The sequence below is a fragment of the Marmota monax genome, unplaced genomic scaffold (genome assembly GCF_021218885.2).
Source record: "Marmota monax isolate L192 unplaced genomic scaffold, Marmota_monax_Labrador192_F-V1.1 WCK01_AAM20220418_F8-fsc00230, whole genome shotgun sequence".
NCBI classification, from domain to species: domain Eukaryota; kingdom Metazoa; phylum Chordata; class Mammalia; order Rodentia; family Sciuridae; genus Marmota; species Marmota monax.
The window spans coordinates 721778-746604 of NW_026693365.1; the positions used below are offsets into that span (position 1 = coordinate 721778).

Consider the following 24827-nt stretch of genomic DNA (forward strand, 5'->3'; position numbering starts at 1 on the left):
TCAGGCTGGAGCAGCCTGCCCTCCAGTGCACTGTACCATCCCCAGCTGTCCGTGCAGTGGGAAAGCAGATAGTGCCCAGGGGCCATGGGCAGCGTTGAGAGCCACTGCACAGCACAGGAACATAAATGGGTTTTGCAGAATTGAGTCTGAGGGCAGGGTCTACCTCGGGGTCTGCCTTGTAGCCTCACTGCCACTCTTCTCGTGTCCTGATCCTGGTCTCCGGAGCTGGCCAGCTCCTCACCCCCCCAGCACAGTCATTAATTGTTGGTTGGTGGCCCTTTTTGAGACCTTAATATTATGGAGCCGACCACATGGCTCCCTGCTGCTGATGAGACACGAGTTGGAGCCACTTTTATTATAGCAGCTAGGAGGGGTTTGCAGATGGCATGAGGAGAGGCATGCAGCCATGCCAGTGCTGGTCTCTGAAGCACTTCTCTGGGGTTGCCCACTCCCCAGTCGTGCCTGTCAGGGCCAACGGGGGCAGTCCATGCCGGCAGGGCCCCTTCCCTTTCAGCCACATCCAGGTCTCCACCAGTGAGCACCAAGGGCGCCCCAACTGAGGTGCTGCAAGTCTGACCCGCAGCCCCGACAGCAGGAAGCCAAGGCAAGCCCTGGACTTGATCTGGGTGCCTGGCTTCCCCAGAGGCCCCGAGAAGCAGCAGGCCTCTATGCAGATGGCCCAGACTCCCTCGGAGGCCTCCAGCCAGTGCTGTGCCCAGGCCAGGCTACCAGGTGGCAGGGAGCGCCCCTGGCTCTCTGCGTCTGCTGAGAGTGCTTATCAGGTTTTCCGGAGGATCTGAAACGGCTTTTACTCTTTTCTCGCCATCTCCCTCCCACCCCACCCCCACCCCCGGTCTGACACCGTCTGCAGAACGGCTTTGCTGTGGTCCGCCCCCCAGGACACCACGCCGAGGAGAGCACACCCATGTGAGTGGGCATGGTGGGTGGGCGGGCAGGGCCACGGGTGGGTGGGTGCTCTTGGTCTCCCTTCCATGGCTACGGTAGCCCCTGCAGCTCAAGAGCCACAGGGCAGCTAAAGAAGGCGGACATTGGAGCCTGTTGGCCTCCCTGGTGGGCAGGCTGGAAAGGCGTCAAATGAAAGAAGAAAAGGGGGAGGGTCCTTGAAAGCAGGACTAGCAAGGTCTCTGGAGGCCATTGGCCATGTGCTTTGGGAGCACGGCTTGCAGGGGCCAGTCCACGAGGCACCACTGTTCAGGGCATTCACCTGGGTGCACTGGCCGCCTCGTGCAGGACCTTAAGCTGAGATGCCACTGTTGAGTGCCAGGGAGGCCAGGCTGAAAGTTGTGTCCAAGGCCAGCCCAGGGCTCAGGGATCCTGACCACTCACACATACAAGGGTCTGAGTGTGGATGCCACAGTGTTGAGGAGAGCCGCAGCCGCAAGGTCAGCATGGACTCTGAGAGCCTCACACCAGAGGCCGTCCCCACCCAGAGGAGGGCCACCCCTGCACGGAGGCAGGACAGTGCCCGGTCCTGCTGGAGGAAGGAGGAAGATATGGCATTGGAGCTGGGCTTGGGAAGGGCAGCAGCTGGCCTGCAGGCCAGACAGAAGAGCTTGCCAGGGAGGAGCAGAGGGGCAGCGTGGCTGGGCCAGGCAGACCTGGCTCTGGCAGGGGCTCTCTTTCTCAAGCAGAGAAGAGGTGGTGGTCTCCGGGAGGGAGCCCTGGCTGGAGGCTCTGGCCTTACCTGGAAAACCCTGTGGTTGTCGAAGCGCAGAGCCGGCCTGCCCGAGGCCCCAGCCTTCTGCGGCCTCCCTTCTCCAAAGTGACTTCCCTGATGTGAACCTGAGCTGTCAGGTTCCAGACAGCAGGGATGGGAACCGAGTCTGGCAGCGGGGTTCTTGGTTACCAGACGCCACAGCAGTCCAGCTGAGTCAAGGGGCTCGTGCCTCGCTGGGGCTTCAGGACAGCCGTGCGACTGTCCTGTGGGGATTGAGAGCTGAGGTCAAGACACGGTGGCTTGTGCTTGAGCTGCCTTCGCTTACTTCTTGGTCTTGAGTAAGATCCTTCAGCTCACAGCTCGCACTGGGCCTAGCACTGTGATGGGCGCTGGGATGTGGAAGGGGAGCCCGAGCAGCTGCTCTGTGGGTGTAGGTGAAATGCAGGGGCCAGGATGAGCCAAGGCCGGTGAGGGGCCTCCCACCACGGAGGTACAGCAGACCCTGGTACGCGGAGCCTCCAAGCAGGAAACTGGTCTGTGTCTGCGTGGTGTTGGCGTCTCTCGGCCCACACCAGCTCAGGTGAGGTCCCCAGGTGCTGGTCTGGGGCCTTCTCCAGAGCTCTCTCAGAATCGCCGGACAAGAGGGCTCTGCCGCAGGCTGGGCACAGGTGAGAGAGAGAGTGCTGTCCGCTGACCTTCTGCAGGGGCTTCTGCTACTTCAACTCCGTGGCCGTGGCGGCCAGGCTGCTGCAGCAGAGGCTGAGTGTGAGCAAGATCCTCATTGTGGACTGGGTGAGTGGCACACCCCCTGGAGGAGCTTGCTTGCTGCAGAGCTGGGCGGGTGGGGCGGGTGGGGCGGGGAGGGCGGGTCTTCATCTCCATCAGCTCTTGGCCTTGGGAGCTTTGTCTTGTGGCAGCTGCCTCAGAGACCAGAAAAGGGAAGCTCCACACCCGTCAGGAGTCCAACTGATGGCCTCTGCCAGTGGGCTGTGCGTCCTGGACCCCCTGCCTAGAAAGGAGCCTTGGCCCCAGTTGGGGCCGTCTGCCAGCCTTGAGCTCAAGCCTGGAAGAGCTGGGCGGTGAGGGCCAAGCTCCAAGTCCCGTCCTGCCGTGAGCTGCTTCTCCATTCTCGCAGGACGTGCACCACGGGAATGGGACCCAGCAGGCTTTCTACAGTGACCCTAGCGTCCTCTATGTGTCCCTGCACCGCTATGACGACGGGAACTTCTTCCCAGGCAGCGGGGCACCTGATGAGGTGAGCATCAGGGTGGGGTTTCCGGGAGGCTCTGCAGGTGTGGGGCTGTGCAGCCAGGTGGAGGCCAGCCACCTGCCCATGCAGCAGAGCAGGGTCCCCATGGCTGAAGCCCAGATGGTCGTTCCAGGCAGAACCCAGGCTGGCTCTACACGTGTGTGCCAGGCCTCTCTCTCTGAAATACAGGAGACCCCGACTGGGCAAGCGGAAGTCCTCAGGACTGTGGGAGCGAGGCTGGGGCTCCTCCTCCAGGAAGGCCCTGCCCTGGGTCAGCCGGCCCTCCAGGCCCTGTCCTTATGGGTGCCCTCCTGCAGGAGCCCGCCCAGGCCTGTTGCCCCTCAGTGCTACGTGGCAGGCTGGGTCACAGAGCTGGCCTTCGCACTGAACAGAGGTCCTAGAGTCAGGAGAAGGCGCCCCAGCTCTAGGTCCCTGCTTGAGAAGAGGTGGGACATTTCCCAGGTGTCCTCCACCCAAAGACCCTGACGAGCTGCACATGGAACGGAGCAGCAGGGCCTCAGGAATGTTCCTGTGTGGGGCCAACAGGCCCCTCCCTGGCCCAGAGGCCAGCAACAGCTCCCGTTCCTGCAGCTTCAGGGCCCGCGAGGCCTACAGTGCTCCATGGAAAGTGCTTCACCACTGACTCAGCGTGTCAGGGCCAGCTCTGCACATGCAGAGACATCCTGAGGGCCCATGACACACAGGCTGTCCCTGTGGGGACCCCAAGACATGCCCCAGCCCAGTGCCACCTGCAGCAGGTGTTCTCCTGGAGGGTCTGTGACATGGATTTCTTTCCTTCTGGCCACAGGTGGGCACAGGGCCAGGCGTGGGCTTTAATGTCAACATGGCTTTTACGGGTGGCCTCGACCCCCCCATGGGAGACACAGAGTACCTGGCAGCCTTCAGGTGAGTCCCTGGGTTTTCCCAGCAGCCCTCAGCCTGCATGGAAGAGCTGTTAACAGAGACCCAGTGCTTGGGAGCAGGAGTGGGACCCTGCAGGACCAGCTCAAGTGCCCAAGTGTGACCTCTGGGACTGTCCACTTACTTGTTCCTAGTTTCCCATGTGCCAAATAAAAGGACTACATTTGAGTCCTGATAGTAAGAAAGGGAGGGGACAGAGGTGAGGGCTTGCCAGCGGAGGGGAGGGTACTAGGGTCACTAGTGGAAAGACCTCCCTGTTGGCTGTTCTCTTCCACACCCCCGTGCCATGATGTGAGATGAAGTGAAGGCTTTTCCTCCACGTGTAGAGGTCAGGAGGCAAGACCCTGCTCTCATCCACCTCCGCGCCCGCCCTCTGGTCGGCAAGCCTGGCTGCAGGCAGGTGTTGGCTTTTGTCACCCGAGGTCACGAACTGAAGCAGCTCCTGGGAGAAGAGTGGAGGGCCGGGCAGTATGGCGTCCTCACCAGTGTCAAGTGGCTCTTCTACAAGGGCAGTTTCTGCCCCACCCCCACCGGTGCTGTGGGCTACCAGTGAGCAGTCACAGCCCCAGTGGGTTCTGGGCCCTTGGTTTTGGTCTGGCTGGGCCTGGCAGACCTTCAGTCTTATAGGGGGCAGTCGCTGCGTGGCTTCCAGATAATCTCACCGACTCCCCGGCTCCGGGGCCGTCCTACCCTGAGCTGTGCGCACACAGGGCAGTGTGCAGGACTTACCCGGGATTCCTGGCTGGGTGTGTGTACAGCTCTCTGTGTGTGCCTGCCTGCAGGTGGTGTCCACATGCCTGTGTGTTTCTGCATGGCGTGTGTGCACATGTCTACCCCACACAGGTCCATGGCTGTGTGCACATGCGTATGTGACATGTATCTGGGGATGTGAGGACATGTGCAGGCGTGTGCATGTCTGGGTGAGACTGCACAGCCACACCTCCGTCAGAGTTTCTATGCAGACTGCCCTGTGCTCTGGGTACTCTGGGTCAGTCCCATGCTCACCCTGAAGCAGATCCTGGCTCCAGTTCCCATGGGAAAGGTGGTTGGGTCTGCTGGTGCGAGTCCCCTGGTCACCTGTGGGTGACACAGAGGAGGTCGGTGGCAGCCCACGCTAATGCCCATCCGCTGCCTTCCCTCCAGCCCAACCTGTGCACGTGGTGTCCTTCCTGCCCCTGGCCAGCAGTGTGTAATGCTGACCCTACTCCACCTCAGGTGAGACACCTGAGGTCTGCACTCTGAGAGCGGAGCATGTGAATTGGGTGTCACATGTCCCATGCTGGGCCACTTGGCCATCGCCCTGCTAAGAATGGGCTCTTTGCAAGGCCGCTTAGGAGGTGTGAGTGCAGCCTGAGCCACATGGGCGTGCCACGTGGGCGTGCCACCTGAGCCACGTTGCCAGCAGCCGAGTGCCCTGGGGACCCTCTGCCTCAGGTTCTTCCTCTCAGAAGCCTCAGGAGCAGCGGCGCCTGGCGGGATTCTCAGTTGTGCGCAGGCCTCTGGGGTGGAAGGAAGGGTGCAGGCCACACCTGGCCCGCCCTGAAGATGCACTTCCTCCCCAGGTGCTCTTGACGTCTGCCCCGTGTCCCGCCAGGCATATGCGTGGTGGCACCTGGTGGAGAGAGCTCTTGGAAGCTTCAATGGCCTCTTTGAAAATGAAAATTGTTTCAGCATTTTCTTATTGATTTAGATGTAAAATAGCACTTTGAAGTTTACAGTTTATGGTTCCCTGGGCACTGGACGGGGAGGAAGGGTCAGAGGCTGGTTTTCCCTTTTCTTCTTCAGCCGGCCCCTGCTGGGCGGCCCCACGGGACAGTGCCTGCCTCCAAGGCATCCCCTTGTTGTTCAGACCCGTGGCCTGCGAGGTTGAGCTTTCAGGGCATCAAGCCTCGGATGAAGAAAAGATAAGAAAATCCCTACTAATAAAATCCAGGAGCAGCCGACACTCTCTCCTCAGGCTCAGAGACTCGGAGAAGAAAAGGACCTTCATTCAAACCAGCCCCAGGGCCAGACAGGGCTTTGAAGTCTGCGCGCGCAGGCCGAGTGCCCCGGCTTGGGTGCAGATGACGGTGTGCGTTCTTGAGCCCTCCCCCTGTCACTGGTGCGTTGGAGTTGGGGTCAGCTCTACGCAGGGTGGATTGAAGTGTGGCCTTGTAAAGCCCCTCGGATGTCTGTGGATCTGGGTGCTCTGGAGTGGACAGGGCCTTCTCACTGAGTGGCCATGGGCCATTCTACTCCCCATCTTCCAGGTTGTAGTGTGACAGTCACGGCCCCTGAACTCCGGGCACTGTCAGTGCCTGCCACTGACTTCAGATACCTGTCTCTGACTGGAGAAGCACAGGGCGGCAGGATTTTGACTGTCCAGAGTGTGCCTCAGGTGGCCTTGGCAGCCACAGCTCTGAGTCAGCACTGGCCTGTGAAGGAAGTCGGGTCCTCTGCTTCCTCAAGGCAGCAGGGCCTCCACCAGGACACACAGGTGTTTCCTATGTACAAGTTTACTTGGGGACATGGCAGAGTTATTTTAGAAGCAAAAAATTTAAGTAGAACTCCCAGAGTTGAGAAATCTCCTGCTTCACTGGCCATGGTGGACCTGCATGGCCCTGCCTGCCCACCAAGGTCCAGACAACGGAGAGAGCCTTGGAGGGAGGCCGGCCCTGGGCAGCCAGAGGCTGCACACAGTGAGTTGGTGATGACCCCTTAGCCCTCTGCCATGTGCCCAGGAAACTTCCCGAGGAGGGGGCTTGGTGGGAAACGGCCTGGACATGCCTGTCCGACTTGGTCCTGACGGCTCTGCGAGGGCTGCTGGTACCCAGTGGCGGGTCTGCCTCCTGGTGGCCTGGCTGAGGTACCAGACATGGCGGGTCCCAGACATGGCGACAGAGCCTGAGGAGGAAAAGCCCACGGGGCAGCGGGTGCCAGGAAGTACAGGGTGGGCAGGTGTCCAGTGGTCTCCAGCTGCAGGCCTGCAGGAGGTGCAGGGCACCAGGTGGAGAACATTTCGGCTGGGGACACAGGGACCCTTGGACTTGGACTCCAGGAGAGTTGAGAAATAGTGAGCAAGTGTCCATCTGAGTTGGCAGTCTGATGACCAGGAAGGACAGATGCCCTGGTGTGAGAAGAGAGACAGCACAGGCACTCTCCTGAGAGCCTGGGGAGACAAGCAGGTAGAGTCCAGCCCGTGGAGGCGAGGGTCGGGCCTAGCGGAGGCGGCCGGATGTCTGGGTGGGAGGGGTGCTGAGGAGTGGGAGTCCCGTGGGAGGCAGGGAAGCACCCTACAGTGGGGGCTGCTGCCGGGATCCAGTTGTTGCTGGGCCTGAGGACACCTAGGGAGCCCAGGGACTTTCCTGGCATGAACTTCATTTAATGATGATTTTAACAGGACTTGGTCGTGGAGGCAGGATTAGGAATTCAGTAGCTCAGCAGTACCAAAGCAGAGCTGAAGCCCACCTCAGCTCTACAGAGCAGCTGTGGGGGTGCTGCGCGGGTGACACGGTGTCTGCACACACGCCTGGGGTTTTCAGTGGAAAGGCGTCCTGGCTTGGCTGTCCCCAGCAGAAGCAGGAGGCACTGTGCTGTTCTGCTTGAAGAAAGAGGTTATGTGACAAGAACTCCATTAAGATAATTAGAAACCAGGCCCCTGGGACTGTCTGGATGGCGGAAGCAGGGAGGGTGGCCTCTGAGGCCACCCTCCCTGTGGAGCATGCCCTGGAGACGATCCCACACCACCAAGGCCACCTCCACCCTGCTGCCAGCCAGGCCACAAAGGCTGCAGTTGAGCCACCCAGGAAGGACTGCTGACAAGGTTCATGCATGGCTGGGCAGATGCTCTGCTCAAATGTCCCACACTGTGCAAAGCAGCAGTCAGCTTGCTGTGACAAGCCCTGATGGGCATGTAAACACCTCCTGCCTCTGGGGCTGGGTCCTGTCTGAGGAGCAGGACGGAAGCCGTGTGGGGCAGAGGTGGACAAACTGCAGCCCGCGAGCCGGTCCACAGGTTAGCTTCCCATGTTTGCATGCCATCTGTGGCTGTTTCCACAGCGACCTTGAGTGGTCCTGGCTGAGGCCACGTGGCTCCACGACTAACCATCGACAGTCAAGCCTTTGGCAGGAAACACCTGCTGACCCCGGCCTGGTAGTACCCAGTGTGCTGCAGAACCCTAGTGATGGCCCTTGGAGCACCCCCATACCCACACCCACATCCTTCCCTGGATCCTTCTCCCCTGCTGCGGAGGCTGCCGGTACAGGTGCCCTCAGAAGGAGGAAGAACAGGGACAGAAGGAGCTTCCTCGACATCATGTCGGCTCTAGGTGAAAGTCCCAAAGCCAGCCACACAGTACACGAGGAAAACTGAAAGTGTCCCTTTAAATCCTGGGACAGCATGCGATTCCTAGAGGAAAAGGCAGGTCAGCACTCCGGCTTTTAGGACCCCTGAAGCTCGGGGAAGAGTGCCAGGAGTTAATAAATGCCATGGCATCAAATTAAAAAGATTCTGCAGCAAAGGAAGGGTCAGGAATGGGAAGACGGAGCCGACAGAATGGGAGGAAAGCTGAGCCAGCTGCTCTCTGACAGCAGATCGATATCCAGAATATATAAAGAACTCAGAACAGCACCAGGAAAACACCCCTAATAAATGGGCAAATGAATTAAACAGACACTTAAAAGAAGAAACACAAATGGTAACAAGCATGAAAAACAAATGTTCAACATCGCTAGCCATCAGGGAAATGCCAATCAAAACAACACCGAGACTTCCTCTTACACTAGTCAGCATGGCCGCCATCAAGAACACAAAACAGGGCAAATGCTGGAGAGGATGCGGAGAGAAGGGATCCTGCACACTGCTGGTGGGATTGCAAATCAGTACGACCGCTACGGAAATCAGTACCAAGGTTCCCCAAAGGACTGGGCATGGAACCCCCATGTGACCCAGCCGTACCACTGCTCAGGGTTTATCCTGAGGAATTCAAGTCCTTGCACCACGTGAGACACACACACCTGTGTCTGAGCAGCACAGCTCACAGCAGCCAGACCATGGGCCCGCCTAGGTGTCCATCAGCAGATGATGGATAAGGAAAGGTTCTGGAGACACACACAATGGAGTTGTATCCAGCCTTGAGGAAGGAGGAAATCATGGCATTTGCAGGAAAATGGGTAGAATTGGAGATCACTATGTTAAGCAAAATAAGCCAAAACCAGAGGGTCAGGAGTTGGATATTTTCTCTTGTGAGAAAGGTAGAGAGGAAAAAAAGGTCGGGGGTAATCGCATGAAAATCCAAGGGAGAGCAATAGAGGTAGGGACCAGGGTGGGAGGCGGGAGGGAGGGGACTGCTGGGGAGTGACAATACCCAGGTTATATTGTCACATTGTGTACATGTGAACATGTGCAACACAAACCCCGTGTCATGTTCAACTGTGAGGCACCACTAAGAAAGCGGGGAAGAAGAGGAGGAGGAGGAGGAGCACGCAGCAGCTGCTGGGAAGCCCGGGGCTCTTCTGCCCGTCTGTTGGGGCGAGTGCCGCCGCAGGCCCAGGTGGACTGGTGCTCTGCAGGCAGGCTTCTCGGCACCGACAGGAGCTGAGTGAAGCTGCGTGGCCTGCTGTGTGCGGGGCACACGCCCTTTGCTGCTGTGGATGCTCACCCTGAGGCTTGTTGCAGCGGGCACACGTGTCCCCTGGCATTGGGGGTGAGGCACCGTAAGAGGGTTGTCCCTACTGCTCCTCCAGAGAGTGGTGGCCTCTCACTCCCACCCTCGGAAGCTGGATCAGCCGGGGTCCATGCCTCCGACTCCCCTGGGCTGAGGGAGAAGCCAGAGCACCTGGTGTCCGGCCCAGCACCTGCCGCAGACTCATGCCACTGGGGTCCTCAGAGGAGGGAACGGCACAGCTGCAGGGCACCTTCCTGGGCCTGTGCCAGGAGCACAAACCCAGGTGCTCATCCTGGAGCTGGGAGACGTCCATTCACCTCCCTCTCAGGGCCACTGCTGCCTCCTGGGAAAGGGGCCTTGATGCCACCCACCTGCTCCCCGGGAGACTGAAATGGGTGATGCTCATTGGCCAGCGGCACCTGAACCTGCGTGGCTCCGTGGCTCCCTGGCCCAGCCGTGTCACAGCACGTGCCATGTGCCATGCTGCTCAGCTGCACGCTGACGGGCTGCTGTGTGCTTAGCTGGGGGTCCACTTCCCAAGCGGAATGCCTCAGCAGGGTCCCCGACCCTCCCCACAGAGCTGACACATGCTAACCCCTTCCAGAGAGAGCTCTCGTAGGTCGTCAGCTTGTCCCCAACCACCCTCAGATTCCATTTTGTTTTGCACTCAACTTTGCATGTGGGTGTGGTCCCTGGTTGTGTGCTTGGGACCTCGGCAGGGGCAGGAAGTCCACACGGGCTGCCTCCCAGCAGAGCTCACGGTGCCAGGACCTTGACCATGCTGTGTTGAATGAAAGCCCCGAGAACTGCCTGGTCCTCGTCCCTGGGCAGCGGGCAGCCTGAGCCCGTGAGCCCAGGCAGGAGGAGGAGCGGCTCGGGGCAGGGCTGGAGGACTCACCACACAGGCACGTGGCTGTACCCCTGCCTCCCCATGTGAACGCGGCCAGGCCGTGCTGGTTACAGATGGCCTCCCAGTGTGTGCAGGGAGCAGCCTGCCACGCGGACCTGGGCTGTGGCTCTCCTGCAGAGCTTGTCAGCCTGGGTGGAAGAAGTGAAGTGCACCATGGTCACACTTGGTAATCTCCTTCCCACTGACCGTGAGTGGGCCAAGAGAAACCCTGGCCATGTGCTCAGCTGACCTGATGACCCTTCTCTGGCCCTGCAGGACTGTGGTCATGCCGATCGCAAGCGAGTTCGCCCCGGACATGGTGCTGGTCTCGTCGGGCTTTGACGCTGTGGAGGGCCACCCCACGCCTCTCGGAGGGTACACACTCTCTGCCAAGTGTAAGTGGGTGTGCAGAGGTCACCTTTGCTATGTCCCCCACTGACCACTTATGTTTATGACCCGCTGTGTTCCTGTGTTAGGTAACAGGACGAGACGGCACTGCAACCCTCCCCAGCTCTGGGTCCCAAAGAGCAGAGAGCGGCTGCGGGGCTGCGGGGCAGGGAACCCCACCTGTGCCCTCGGGGCTAGCTGCCCGGGAGCCAGGAGCCAGAGCACACGGGGCTCGGTCACAGGGACATAGGCGCCTGAGGAGCACGCAGGCCCCAGAGCTGCCCAAAGCTGACACCTGCTCTGGCATGTTTGTTCTCTGGTGCTGCTACGCCATGGGAGACGAGGGACGTGGGTGGGGTGGGGCTGGGAAGGAAGGCCACGTTCCCGAGCCCTGCCTCAGACACTGGCCACACTTACAGTGCTGGAGGAAGGACAGCTGGAGAGCTCTGCCTATGACGATTGTGGCCTCCCTCTGTGCTGTCACAGAGACTGGTTGCCTCCCCACTGACAAGGAGCTTGGAGATTGTTCTGTGGCTGGAGCTTCTCAGGGCCATGAGGCCTGTCCTGGTGACTCCCTCAGGGCCCCAGCTCCCCGTGAGCTACTCCTGCTTCTTGCCCTCCATTGGTGCAGAAGGTTAGGGTGGACGTGAACGCACCAGGGCTGGAAAGGTGGAAGCTAGGTGGCCTGAGGGTGGCTGCCCTTTAGCACAGGCCTCTTAAAGCCCATCTGCCCTAGCCATGGGGCCTGGTGGCTAACAAAGTGACCGGGCAGAGGCAAAGAGCGCCACTGTGCCTACCTCTGCAGTGTCACCCAGGGTGCCCTCCTGCCACAGTTCTCCAAGGAGACCCCAAGAAGCCTGCAAGCCATGGCACTGTTTCCACCAGACAGACCAAGTCTTCTGGAAGTCGGGCCCACCATGGTCTGCAGCTGGCACAGGGCCAGGCCAGGACTGTGGCCACTGGTTCATTAGGGTTCCTCTGGCTCTGTAGCCAGCCAGCCTCCATGGCTGGTGACTATTGCTGCCCACCAGGTGCCCTCTGCCAGGCTGCTGCTGTGGGTGCAAGGGAGACTGTGACTTGCCCCCAGAGCAGATGCCCAGACGTGGTGTAGGAAAGCCCTGTGTGGCACAGGTGGCCTGGGCAATACTGCGTGCAGAGCACATCAGTTGCCAGAGGGCCCATGGGCCTCAAGCAGGATGATATGCTGCATGGTAAAGTCTGAAGCCACGACTCACTCGGGTCCCAGGGACCCTGGGACCGTCACTCCCCCACGGTCTCTGCTGGTGGGGCGTCCCTGCCCGGCCTTCCTGGGAGGCTCTGACCCACTGCCTAGCTTGGCCTCCCTGTGAGTCCCTTTCCTGTTGCAGGTTTCGGGTACCTGACGAAGCAGCTAATGGGCCTGGCTGGTGGCCGGGTCGTGCTGGCCCTCGAGGGAGGCCATGACCTGACGGCCATCTGTGACGCCTCTGAAGCCTGCGTGTCTGCCTTGCTGGGAAACGAGGTACGCAGACCTAACCCCCCAGAATGTTTCGTACCACGGGTTCCAGGCCCGTGTGCCCAGGAGCTCCGGTCAGGGGACGCGGAGTCTGTGACCCTGTGGCCCGCTTCACTGGGCTCTCAGTCCCGTGCTGAATTCTGTCCCCCACTGTCAGAATGGTCGCAGCTTTGGCAGAAGTCTGCGGTGGCAGCAGCAGGAGAGGGTGGGAGGCAAGCAGACCCTCCGTCTGCAGGCGCTGCTTGCCCACTCCCCGCCATCTTGGTCACCTTGAGGGCCTCGTGGTGGGAGGTCTGGCCTTCTCTAGGCTGCTGGCCCCTTTGTGCCCAGTTGGTTTCTGTAGGAAATTCTCAGCCAGTTTGGAGTCACGTCTGTGGGTCCACAGCCAAGTCAGTGTCTCAGGGATGGACAGGCCCCTTCACCCAGAAGCCTCTTCTGCCATCTGAGAGCCAGGGTCAGGGATGGTGGTTGGAGGCCAGTGTGAGGTCACCTGTGGCCTGGGCTCCATGAACTCGTGGAGGATGGGACTGGCCCAAGCTGTGTTCACCATATATTGGGAGCTGTGGCCTTACCCTGCCCACTGGGCTGCACACCAGGCCCCTAGTAGGAACACTGTAATGGCAGAACCATCCAAGAGTGTCCATGGTACAGGCAAGACCCCAAATGTGCAAGGCCACACCTATGTGCAAGACCCTGAGCTTGTGTTATGGAAGGTCAGGTTCAGGCATCCTGGCCATGTTGTATGGAGGAGAGGTCACCCACAGACCTGGCTCTGAGGACACCCCATGGAGTCAGAACTGCGGGCTGCAGTCCTGGGCTCGGGCCTCTGGCCATTTTCAGAGCCAGCGGAGAAGCTAGCAGGGGTCCGTGTGGGTGGGGCAGGGCGCCAGCAGCCCTGTCCTGTCTGGCAGCTCTGCCCTCGTCCTGGGCAGCCCTTGTTTTGATGAGAATCTGGGGGGGCGGAGATGCGAGTACGTCCTGTTGCTGGAGCCTGCCCAGTGACCCCTGGGATGAAATAGCAGCTGCCTCACTCTAAAGTCTCCAGAATGTTCTCTTCGTCCTTCTTCACGTGATAGTCTTCTGACTCTTCGCTGTAGTTCAGGGCCAGCCCTGCGCTTCTCAGAGCTCGTGACTGAACTCCCAGCAGAGAGCTTGGCTCCCAGCCCGGCCCCTTCTTGCTTCCTCATGCGTTTGCTCTTCTAACAAGAAAATGTTCTTTCACTTATACACATCAAACAGCAGGAAGCGCTAGCTTTACTGAGGGCTCTGTAAAAACCTCTTTAGTTCAGGAGCGCTGAGCCAAGCCCCGCTATTCTGCCCTGCGGCCTTTGATGAGGGTTGATGTACAGCGTGCTGCATGATTTGGCAGTACACACCAGGCGACCAGCTGTGGCCAGCAGCGGCCGCAGGGAGTTCAGCTGCTGGCGGACAGCAGCGGAGAGAGGCACCCTGCATCCTGCTGGGGCAGCGGTCTCCCGCCTCCATCTTCAGGCCTGCTCTCCTGCAGCCTTGCCTGGACTGGTTCTGGTTTACAGTTGTTTGCAGCTGTCACTGAGGATGACTGGGAAGCCACCCAAAAGATGCTGGACTCTGCTGAGTTGGGGTGGGGCCCAGAGCTGTCAGCCACCTTCCTGGACTTGCTCGCAAGTCCTGCTGCAGCGGGCAGCAGAGGTCCCCGGAGCGGTCTGCAGAGAAGGCTCTTGGTTGGTCCGGGAGACCGTTTCTCCTGTGGGAGGCTGTCCCCAAGGTTGGCGCTCATCGGGCCCACTGCCTGTGTGCCACCACTTTACTTGACCCTGCTCCAGGGTCAGTGGCGGACACCGATGCAGGAGGGTTTCGTCCAGGCGTTTAGCTCTTCTGTGATGTCCTGGTACTTTGCAGGAGTTGTGGACGTGGAAAGCCGCAGGAGCCTGGGAGAGAGTGGCACGTGAGAGCCTGGCCAATGCATTCTGCGGCCAGCTGTCTCCTCCAGGGGGTCCCCTGCTCTCACACACGTGCTCAGCACAGAGGCTGCCTGCCTGCACGGGGTCCCTGTGTGTGTCAGGCTCCCTCCTCCCACTGGCCACTGTTCAGAGCTGGATGACCAGCACCTGTATATCTGGGGCCCTCAGCCCTTGCCAGTCTGGCTTGGGTGCGGGAGTCGTGGCCCTGAGCCCTTCAGGGCTGGCTCCGTGTTCTGCTCCACATACTCCCCTGTTGCCCAGCATGAGCGAGTGCCCTGCCGTTCCCCAGCCTCTCCCAAGAGGCAGACCTGGGCAGCACAGGGGTGTGCTCTCACAGCCAGCAAGCTCCCGGAGAGGCTAGTGCTGTCCACCCTGGGCGTCGCAGCCTCCTCCTCCCAGGCGGATCCCAGCCCCTCTGAGGAACCATGGGCTCCTCTGTCCGCTCTGCGTCTCAAGGGCTGGCTGGGCCGTGCCCACTAGGCCCCAGCAGTCCTGCCCTGCCGGGACTGTCACCTCACGTCATGGGTGCGGACACTGAGGCTTGAGAGAGCCCCTTCACATTGCGTGACTGGTGGGGGGGCGAGAGCTGGCCTTAGTGTGGCCTCAGGACCCAGCGTCTAGACTAGTCAGCAGGGGTGTGTCCTCCTGGGTTATGGACTGAGGCCGGGTTCTGCAAACTTTTTTTCCAAAAGAAACAGTAATTTTTAGCCCTTTCATAGTTTGTTTTTTAAATCTGTCTTTGTTGGAAGAGCACGGAGACCCGTGGCTGCCTGGTCCCTGGGCCTGTGGAGTCTTTCCTGTTCACCAGCCTGCAGTGCCCACACCCAGCCACCTGCTACCCTGGAAGGTGGGCTCTGGTGGCGCTCTCAGCAGCAGAGCAAGCCGCCCTCTGACCTGAGGGCCAGGCCTGGGGACACACCATCTGCTGGCCCTGCAAGTGCTCAGGGCAGCTGGACAGGCTGCTGGGCCCAGAGGAGGCCCAGTGGAGGAGCAGTGAGTGCTGAAGGCCCAGCTGAGAGTCCCCACAGCAGCAGCTGCTCCCCTGGCGGGAAGGTCCCGGGTGAGGCAGAAGGAGCCTCAGGATGGCCGCCCATGCCTCTCGGCAAGAGGCCGCGCACCGAGGCCTAAGGAAGGGCCTGCTGCGAAGGCTGCTTGTCTCCCGAGAGTGGGCCAGAGGCAGCACTGCCAGCTGACAGTCTGCGGGGTCTGAACTGGAGACTTGGGTTACAGGACACTCCCAGACCTGACCAAGCCCGGGCCAGTGGCCGGGGACTCACCCTGAGCCTCTGGGCATGGCCATGTCCACTGCAGGGGTTGGCAGCCTGCCGGCTGGCCCTGGAAAAAGCTTCTGGGGGCGCCCAGGTTCAGGTGCCCAGAGGACCGGCAGACTTGGCAACCGCATTGTTGGAGTCCATTAAGGTGGCAGGTGAGGTCGCCCCGCTCGACCCAGATGTCCCAACAAAGTAGAGCCGTGGGTCCTGGAAGCACCAGCTCTGACCACAGTGCTGCCGGGGAGCTGTGAGGCCTCGCAATGCTCTTCACTCTTGACTCCATTCCATATGTGATGAAAGACAGTCGGAGCTCCCGGGTCCCAGCCTGGCCAGCAGCCCTCCCTGCCGCATCCAGCAGGGCCACCCTAGCCGGCCGCACGCTTCCTGTCTGTTCTGTTGGTCCTGGGAGTGGCTGGCACTGGCCACCTGTCTCTGGGCTGGCCTTGGGCGGGCCTCTTCACCTCCACAGCCCTCTGCTGCGTGGTCACCATCCCCGTCTGCTCCCCCAGGAAGCCAGGCTCTTGGGAAGAGGCACCTTCCTGTCTCCTCCCAGGCCTGGAATCCACAGCTCAACCCCATTCCTCAAAGCTGTCCTCCCAGGAGGCCGGACTCCCGCTCGGGCCCCCCCCCCCATCCTCCTAACGGCATGCAGGCTGTGGTCTGCAGCCCCTGTCCTGAGCAGAGCTGTGAGGACCGTCAGTCCCTGTGGACTCCTGGTCTCTCCCCATCCCTCTGAGCTGAGAGCAACCCCTTCTCCCTACTCCCTTCCCACCTGGGCACAGTCTGCCAGGAGGGGCCCCTGCCCTGCTTCCAGGGCCACCCAGCACCCAGAGCCCTGTGGCTTCTTCAGTCCCCACTGCTTCTGGCTCCATCTGAGGAGGGATGGAGCTGCTGCCCACCCTGCGGCCCCACCTCCCTTTCTCCACTCCCCCTCCAGGAGCCTGCACTGGGCTCTTCCTGCTTCCCCCTGAGGCCTGCCTGCCCGCCCTGTCTCCAGGCCACCCTGACACTGCATGCAATCTAGCCTGCCTGCCCACCTCACCCCCCGCACATCCGGCGTGCACCTCGTCCCTCCTGCCACTCAGTGTTTGACTCGCCTACTAACTGTCCCAGGGTGTTGGCTCCCTCCCCCAGCGTGACGCTCTTGGTGGCAGGCGGTGTCGGGGGATCACGCATCCCTAGTCTCCAGACAGTGGTCGGTGCTTAGTAGGCTGCTTGTAGGATTCATTAAACAAAAGAATAAGACCCATTAGGAAGGGGAGACCCCGGAACCCAGGACGTCATGCCCTTCCCTGCCCCTGGTCTTAGGAAAGGCCGGTGGCTCCAGAGCAGAGCCCCTCGTGTGGGCTGTCGACCGTGGGCATGGGAGCGCCTCTGAAGCCGCCGCAGCCCTGGGCCACATGAGCTTTGAGCCAACGCCTGGATCACAGCCCCTCTTCCAGCCCCAGGTGTCCGGACACTCTCTGATGGGGACTGAGGAGCGCGGCTCAGCCACTGCTCCTGCCGCGTCCTGGGTTGGCATTCTCCCTCTCTGGTTTTCTGCCAGCCCAGAGCATCTCTCTGGCACAGCCTCGAACACTGCCCCTGTCTTTTCTCTTGGCTTTTGGTGACTCGCTGCCACGGGGAGATCTCCCAGAGCAGCTCAACCCAGTCCTGAGAGCTGTCCTCCCAGGAGGCAGGACTCCTGCTCCCAGAGCAGCTCAGGGACGTGCGGTTGAGGAGGACGGAGGACTCTGCTCTCAGTTTGCCCAGGCGCGGGCAACAGGCATGTGACAGCTTGGTGCAGTAGCTCCTGTGTCCATTCTTTATAGGCCTGTGCCCTCTGCTGGGGACAGAGATCCGTGAGCCCCCAGGTGGCCAGCCTGAGGGCAGCGTGGTACCTGTGGAAGGCAGGCCCTGGGTGCTGGGAAGGACACAGAGCTACGCAGGCCGTGCAGAGGCAGGCCTCGTGGCCTGGGAGGCACAGACAGGACCGTGGGAGCCTGCCGCCGTGCCGGGGAAGACCCAGGGTCCTCGCAGATCGCCCGGAGCGCCCCGTCAGCGCTGAGCGTGCAGGTGGCACCCCCCAGAGCAAGTTGGCAGGTTGGGGAGCTGAGGGGTGCTGAGGGGCTTTTTGTTAACGGGGTCTCACTATTTCACCCAGGCTGGTCTCGGATTCCTGGGGCAAAGGGTCTTCCTGCCTCGGCCTCCCGAGTGCTGGGACCACCCCGCCCAGCTGAGGGACTTCTGTGTAAGATGCCGTGTTCTTCATGTAGAGTTACACATTTTAAGGTTTTTAGGTGAGAATGTTTTGTGAAGTGCTGTAACTGTGGTCCTGACAGCAGCGTCCAGGGTGGGTGACCATGTGCTGTCACTGGTCTGCAGCAGCTCTGACCCCAGAGTCCGAGGCCTGTGCTTTGCCCCTGCTGAGGGGGCTGGGGCTCTGCTCGTCCACCTGTACAAGGGACCGGTGCTGAGATCCCATAGCCAGTAGGAATGACGCATGGCATTTTTGGTTGAAAGGTGACGGCCAGCAAGCCATTGAGATGATAATGGTTATGTTAAGATGTGCATTCAATTGGATATTAGACCCCTGCTGTCCACCTGGGCCTGCTACTTTTTTGAGGGGATTCCCGGAGAGTTCCCATTGGTTGGGGAAGTGCGGGAGGAGGGATTTCCGGAGGAGGGATTGCCGGTTGGTATGGTGTGCATGGCGTTCGTGGGAGTTTTAGAAATAAAGTTCGTTCCTGCTTGAGTGGCTCGCGATTTTGTGCCCGGCCACACTGCGGCAGACCGGCACCGTTGGGCGTGGCTATCTCTGTGGTGGAAGCACATGGCATTGCTCCCTGCCGATGCCGCCCTGCTCCCACTCCTGTGTGGCTCCAGTCTGCCTGCTGCAGAGCTCTGGGCACTCCCATGAGCCCTTTGAACTGGGAGGCACCCAGGAGAGGCAGCAGTGGTCCCAGCAAGCGCCTCGTCCACCTCGACCGAGGGCTTTGAAAGTCATTCCAGCCCGAGCCTGGCCTCCACATCCTGGCTTCTGAGGCCAGTGTCTGTCCACCTTGCTGTTGGCCCTCTCTTCCTGGGAGGTCATGGGCTTGTTCCCGCTGTGCTTGGTGCTCCCTGTTAGTTCTTGGGGCCGCGAGGTAAATGGACAGCAAGGGGCCACCACACTTGGCCTGAGCCGCCCCCCTCCCCCATGGCACGACCTGTGGAACACTCCCAGGTTCCACAGGTCGTGCCATCAGGAGGCACATTGTCTCTGGACGTGTGGCTAATGCCACATCCTCTGTGGTCACTGTACCTTACCTTTTTTCAGCTAGAGCCTCTGCCAGAAAAGGTCTTGCAGCAGAGACCCAACGCCAACGCTGTCCGCTCCATGGAGAAGGTCATGGAGGTCCACAGTAAGTGCCCGCCGTGTGGTTGTGGGGTCCCCTTCTGGACGCAGGACTCCACGGTGCCCCGCCCCTCGTCCTGTCAGCTGCCCCCAGGCTGCCCACTCGGGCCCCGCCTTCCCGCAGTGGGTGCGCTGACAGAGACTACTGGGACAGTGTCGTCATGGACTCGGACGGTGTGCCACGCAGTCCCTGGCCACATCCCCAGCAGCAGGAGCAAGCTTGGCTGGGCCTGCTCCTCAGCCCTGCGGAGGCCAGCACAGGCGCAGGCCCTTGTCCTCACACTAGCCTCAGTGGCCACCTGGAGGCGGGCCCACCTGTCTGGGCTGCACCAACAGTGCCTACCCTTCTCAGAGACCCCAGTGGGCAAGATGGTCCAGTAGGGCGTACACTCCAGAGGCCTGCTCTGGCCCCCACAGGACGTGGCTCCTGGCTCTGAGCCTCGCCACCGGGCTCCCCGCAAAGCTGCAACGCCAGCCCACACTCAGCACCTGCCTCCCACAGACTGGCAGAGGCGCTGGGGTGGGCCTGGTGCCCGTCCTGCGAGCACCTCGCCAGGCAGCTGAAAGGGGCATGCGTGAAGACGCTATGTCTCGGGCCCAGACCGGGGCCCACAGGACCTGGCAATGACCCTGTCCTGGTGCCTCCTCCTCCCTTCAGGCAAGTACTGGCGCTGCCTCCAGCGCCTATCCTCCACCGTGGGGCGCTCTCTGATCGAGGCTCAGAAGTGCGAGAACGAAGAAGCAGAGACAGTGACCGCCATGGCCTCGCTGTCCGTGGGCGTGAAGCCCGCCGAGAAGAGGTGAGCGCCTGCCGCGCCCCGCGGCTCTCAGCTGGCATGGGGAGGTGGACAGGCGCTGGGCCCAGCAGCTCTGCAGCAGGGATGGGGACTCTGCTGCCAGGGCAGCAGCACCCCCCCACCCCCCACCCCCCGCCAGCACTGCGCCACAGTACCCGCTGCCCCTCTCCCCACACAGGCCGGAAGAGGAGCCCATGGAGGAGGAGCCGCCCCTGTAGCCGCGGAGCTGCTGTGCTCTCCTTCGTCTGTCTCGTCTTGAAGCTCAGCAAGAGACTTGCCCGTGTCACCGCATCCTCCTGCAGCGCTCTCGCAGCGCAGGGCCACGAGGCGTGCAGCGGCAGCGGGAGGCCATCCTGGTCTGGGCGCGTGCAAGGTGACCTGCAGCGTCACTGGACTCGGGCGGCGAGAAGCGGGCCAGACATGCGCCAGCCACGTGCACCCTGGCGTGCACCCTGGCGTGCTAGGAGCCGCGAGGGACAAGGCTGTGGCTGCCTGGGCAGAGTGGCCGGGTTAGTTGACACACAGAGAGAAAGCGGAAATCACAGTCCTAACAGTACAGGACACACTTGATTAAAACTGGTGCTTAAGTTTGATTCTCACCCACAAACCCACAGTCTCCGTGTAGACACTCGGCTCATCTTGTAGCTTTTTTTTTAAGAGTAAGTTTTCTATGGCTCTGGCCTGCCTCGCGGCCCGGCGGTGCGCCGCGGGGGCCGCAGGAGCCGGACAGAGTTGGACAAACCTTTCAAGAAAATAACTGGACAAAACAGAACCGTGAGCCTGGGCATCGGCTTGAGCTTCTCAAAGCCATCGGAAGATGCGAGTTTGTGCCTTTTTTTTATTGTTCTGATGGATTTCTGTGGCTGGGTTTTCTGAGTCTGAGGAACAATGCCTTAAGAAAAACAAACAGCAGGAGTTGGTGGGACCGTCTCCTGTGGGGTACAGCCTGGTGCTGGCCTGATGCTGTGAGGGCAGGTGGCAGATGCCGCCGAGGGCCGAGGGCCGAGGGCCCAGGGCCGTGGTCTGGCGGCCTTGTTGGGCTTTATTGCTGTTTAAGGGATCTGGAGGTAGTTCCAAAAAAGCGGCAAACACTGTTGGGGTTTTGAAGTCCAACAAATTTTCAATGAATCCAAAGTGTTCTTTTTCTCATACGTCATGTAGCAATTGAGCATCTCCATTCGGTTGTGAAGCATGTCCTGGGCACACCTGCAGTGTCACGGTCGGAATGCTTTTACTAAAAGCAGGTAGCATGAAGTATTGCTTAAATTTTTAGGTATAAATAAATATATACGTGTATAATATATATTCCAATGTACTCCAAGCTAAGAAACTTGATTCTTATGAGATCTTGATAAAATATTTATAATGCATTTATAGAAAAAGTATATATAGAGAGAGAGTTATATATAAAATAAATGCAGATGGTGACAGTCCCTGGTGAATGGAGGACCTGTGGCTGAGCTCCGAGGTGCTTAGGGGACGGTCTGGATGAACCTCATTTGGAGCCCCAGCTGGCCGGCTTTCAGGTCAGATCACAGCTCGCTCATCCCTGGGCCTTCCCTGCCAGCGTGTACTTTAATTTTAATTATTTTCTAACAGAGCCCCTCCCTCTTCAAGCCTCCATGCACATATGTACCTAATGAGTTTTTATAGCAAAGAATATAAATTTGCTGTTGATTTTTTGTATGAATTTTTCACAAAAAGACCCTGGATAAACATTGTTTTGTGAATTTTACATTTTTCCTTACCATTTAGTAGTTTTCCAAATGGTGATAATGTCTAAATATTTTTTTCTTTCTAAGTTCTTGCTTGTGCTTTTCTTGACTTGGAGGTTTTTATTGTGTGTTCTGTACCGTGGGCGGAGTCTGCGGCAGGCAGACTGCTGCCACCAGCTGGCTCGTAGGAGGGGCTGAGGGCGGCACCCAGCCCTTCCCGGTTCTGCCCAGTTCTGCCCAGCAGCCATACAGGAAGCCAGGCTCTTTGCCTGCAGCACTAGTAGTATTACGGGGTGGTATGTGCTCCCCGGGCAGGGACGGGCCAGGCTGTGGCTCCAGCTTTCCAAAGACCTCTGAGGCACATTGGCCACTGTGGCTTGGAGCAGGCCCTGCCCCTGCAGTCCCTCTGCAGCCCTGCGGCCTGGGCCCTGGCTGGAGCAGCAGGCCTGAGGGGGCCTGAGCTGGGGAACGGAGGCCCTGTGCCTGCTGAGCTGTGGAGCATTCAGGTCCCTGAAGGGCCACCAGCCTGTGTCTGTGCTCTTTTTCTGTGACAGTAACTGACAGTCACTTTTTACTGGTAACTTATTTTCTAGCACTTGAAGCCACCGATTTCATTCCAAAGTGTGTCACATTTGGACTCCTGGGAGGAAGGTCCTGTCTCAGAAGGGCTTCTGAGTGTGGTGAAGTTTACAGGGTAGACACGCAGCCAGACTGGACTGAGTGAGTGCAGCTCCTTAGACTCTTGGCCGCTTGGCTGCTGTTGGTCAGTGTGAGACAGTGCTTGGAGAGCAGGAAGCAGGGCAGAGAGGTCCTGGGACTCATTGACCCCCCCACTCCTTACTGGCCACTCTTGGTTCTGAAGCCCTCGGGGGCAGAAAGAGCTGGTCTGCAGGGCCCAGTGGCCCTTCTCCTTTTGTGGCACTGCATGGTGACTGGGCCCAGCAGCCAGCCCTTCTGACCCCTAGGTCCACTCTCCACACGCCCCATGGGGCCCTGACACCTGCCCTCTGCTGCCAGCGAGGCTTCTGGGGGGATGCAGAGTCTCTCTGTCCTTGAGGTGATGGGACAGCTGGGCTGGCTGGTGGCAGGTTAGCACTGGAGGGACTCACGGTCTCCTTCAGACGGAGTCGCCTCTGCCCAGAGCCTGGCCGGGGAGGTGCGTGGTTGTGCAGAAGCAGCACCAGGTAGCCTTTTATTTGGAGACACACTTGGCCCCCTCTCCATGGCCAGCCCCCAGGGCAGATGGCCGAGGGTCTGCCTGGGCCTCTGGGGCAGACCACGGCAGGGAGGGCCCCTTTGTACATGTTCCCTGTCTGGTCCTTGGACCTGCCGCCTTTTTCTTCCTCTGAGAGGCCTTGGGGGTCACTGGCCAGGAGCCCATGAGAGCACTTTACATCCCTTTAAGGGAAACCCCAATCAGTGAGGCCACCGGATGCAAGGGGCCACCTGCCCTTGGGGCTTCCAGCTGCGCCATGACGTGCCCACGCCCCACCAGCAGGCCGCGCCCGCTGGGCCTGGCCGACCCTGCATCCCGGGGCTCTGGTACCTGAGGGCCACTTGTCAAAGTGTTTCAGTTTTTATTTACTTTTAGAGTCTGTTTCCAGGAGGAAGGTCATTTTGCAGTGGTTCAGCACAGAAGCGGGCCTGCATCCTGCAGCTTAGCAGTGGACGTGTGTCCATGCTCCGGCAGAGCATGCCTTCCTTGCTGGTGACAGCCACGTGCTCATTCCATTGTTCTTTTGTAGACTTTGGGCCCACGTGTTTTATGGGCATTGATATATATATAAATATATAGATATAAATAGATGAATATATTTTTTTAAGTTTCCTACACCTGGAAGTTGCATGGACGGAACGCCAGCATGTCCTACGTTGTATACGGATTTGCACGCCAAACTCGGCAGCTTTGGGGAAGAAGAAAAATGCCTTTTTGTTCCCCTCTCATGACATAGAAATCCTTCTGTAGAACAAAACAGAACCTTGCGGGAGAGGAGAGGGGAGTTTGAGTCTCGTGGAACTTATTCTTAAAGAAATTGTACTTTTTATTGTAAGAAAAATAAAAAGGACTACTTAAACATTTGTCATATTAAGAAAAAAGTTTACCTAGCACTTGTGACATACCAATAATAGAGTTTATTGTATTTATGTGGAAACAGTGTTTTTAGGCAAACTGCAGCTTGGGGGGGGGGGCCCCCCCCCCCCCCCCCCCGCAGTTGGTTTGGAGGGATTTTGTTCTGTTTTCTGTTGTTTCTTCTCTTTCCTTCCACAGGCCAGGCGTGCACTGCCCGCCACCGGCCCTGTGACCATTTGTTCTGATTGAGAACTGGGGTCTGAGGACCCCCTCTTGTGCACACGCCTGGCTGTTGTCACGGGTGGTGTGCGGCCTGAGCGGCCCGGGCGCTGGGTCGGGAGGCGTTCCCCCAGCGCCGCGTGGCTGGTTGGCTCGGCCTCACCTTGACGTTGATTAAAAGTCTCCTTCTCAAAGCCAGTGAGCAGTTCTGTTCTTTGGTGTGTGTGCTCCACGGTGCAGACACGATTCTCCAGTTTGTGAGAATGACAGACCTAAGTCATAGATCCACGCACATCCACACGGAGGGACCGAGCCGGTTCACCCAAGAGCGTTTCCCAGATGTGGGTAAGCAGGTGGGGCCTGCGTGGGCTCCACAGGCCACAGCCACCGCCAGCGCCTGCCACCGTTTCCTGACTGCCTGGACCTGCCCAGGCCCCTCTTGCTTGGTGGAGCTGGACACCTTGTTTTGGGATTCTCATCCTCATTTTGTTCTGTGTGGGTGATTTTTCACGACTGCAGTGTCCTCTGACGGTCCACTTGTCTCCACCTCCTGGAGTGCAGTGTCCTATAACCCCATGCACCTGTCCCTCTTGTGGTGTAAATAAAGTCTGCATTGATGCCTGCAGCTCTGGTTTCTCCCAGTCGCGCTCGCCATGGCTCCCTGCGTCTGGGGCCTTGCTGGGCTGACTCGCCCACACCCCGGGGATCCCTGGGCCCAGCCTGGGGCCTGACCTCTGCATGGGAGGGTCCCTTGGCAGTGTCTTCGTTTTAGACTTGCAGTACCTTGAATTGGTGCACTCTACTCCCCTGAGTGGACCTGGCTGGAACAGCCTCACACGTGAATGAGGCCAGGGGAGGGTGGGGCCCAGGCCTGGCTGCTGCCCACGACTGGCACAGCTCCTCAGAGATGCGAGTCCACAGACAGCAGTCACCGCCCCCGTCCCTCCATGGCATGTCCTACTGCACAGCCCTGGGCCCCTGCATCCCAGGACTCATCAACTGGGCAGTGGAAAAGCCCAGCCACCTCTGGCCGGCCTGGGCCAACTCAGGTGACTTCTTGTTCCAGCTGGCCCCTAGGGAGGCCTGCGAGAGGGCAGGCCTGCACTGCCGCCCTGCAGGGCCATTTCCTCTCCCTCCTCCACCCTGTGCCCCCGGGGCGCTCAGCACCCAC

General features: G+C 59.7%; 1 protein-coding gene across 9 annotated transcripts in view; it reads left to right on the plus strand.

The window, feature by feature from the left end:
* The window catches only part of Hdac4 (histone deacetylase 4), a 270631-nt gene extending 246350 nt beyond the window's left edge, over positions 1 to 24281 (plus strand). For all 9 annotated transcript variants that reach the window (XM_058583297.1, XM_046456906.2, XM_058583294.1 and 6 more), the window contains 9 exons: positions 872 to 927; positions 2383 to 2470; positions 2814 to 2933; positions 3736 to 3833; positions 10659 to 10777; positions 12137 to 12270; positions 18777 to 18861; positions 19513 to 19654; positions 19830 to 24281. In XM_058583297.1, the coding sequence (XP_058439280.1) occupies positions 872 to 927; positions 2383 to 2470; positions 2814 to 2933; positions 3736 to 3833; positions 10659 to 10777; positions 12137 to 12270; positions 18777 to 18861; positions 19513 to 19654; positions 19830 to 19869 (882 nt within the window). In that variant the 3' untranslated portion in view covers positions 19870 to 24281. The remainder of the gene's footprint in view (positions 1 to 871; positions 928 to 2382; positions 2471 to 2813; positions 2934 to 3735; positions 3834 to 10658; positions 10778 to 12136; positions 12271 to 18776; positions 18862 to 19512; positions 19655 to 19829) is intronic.
* The last annotated feature ends 546 nt before the right edge of the window (positions 24282 to 24827 follow it).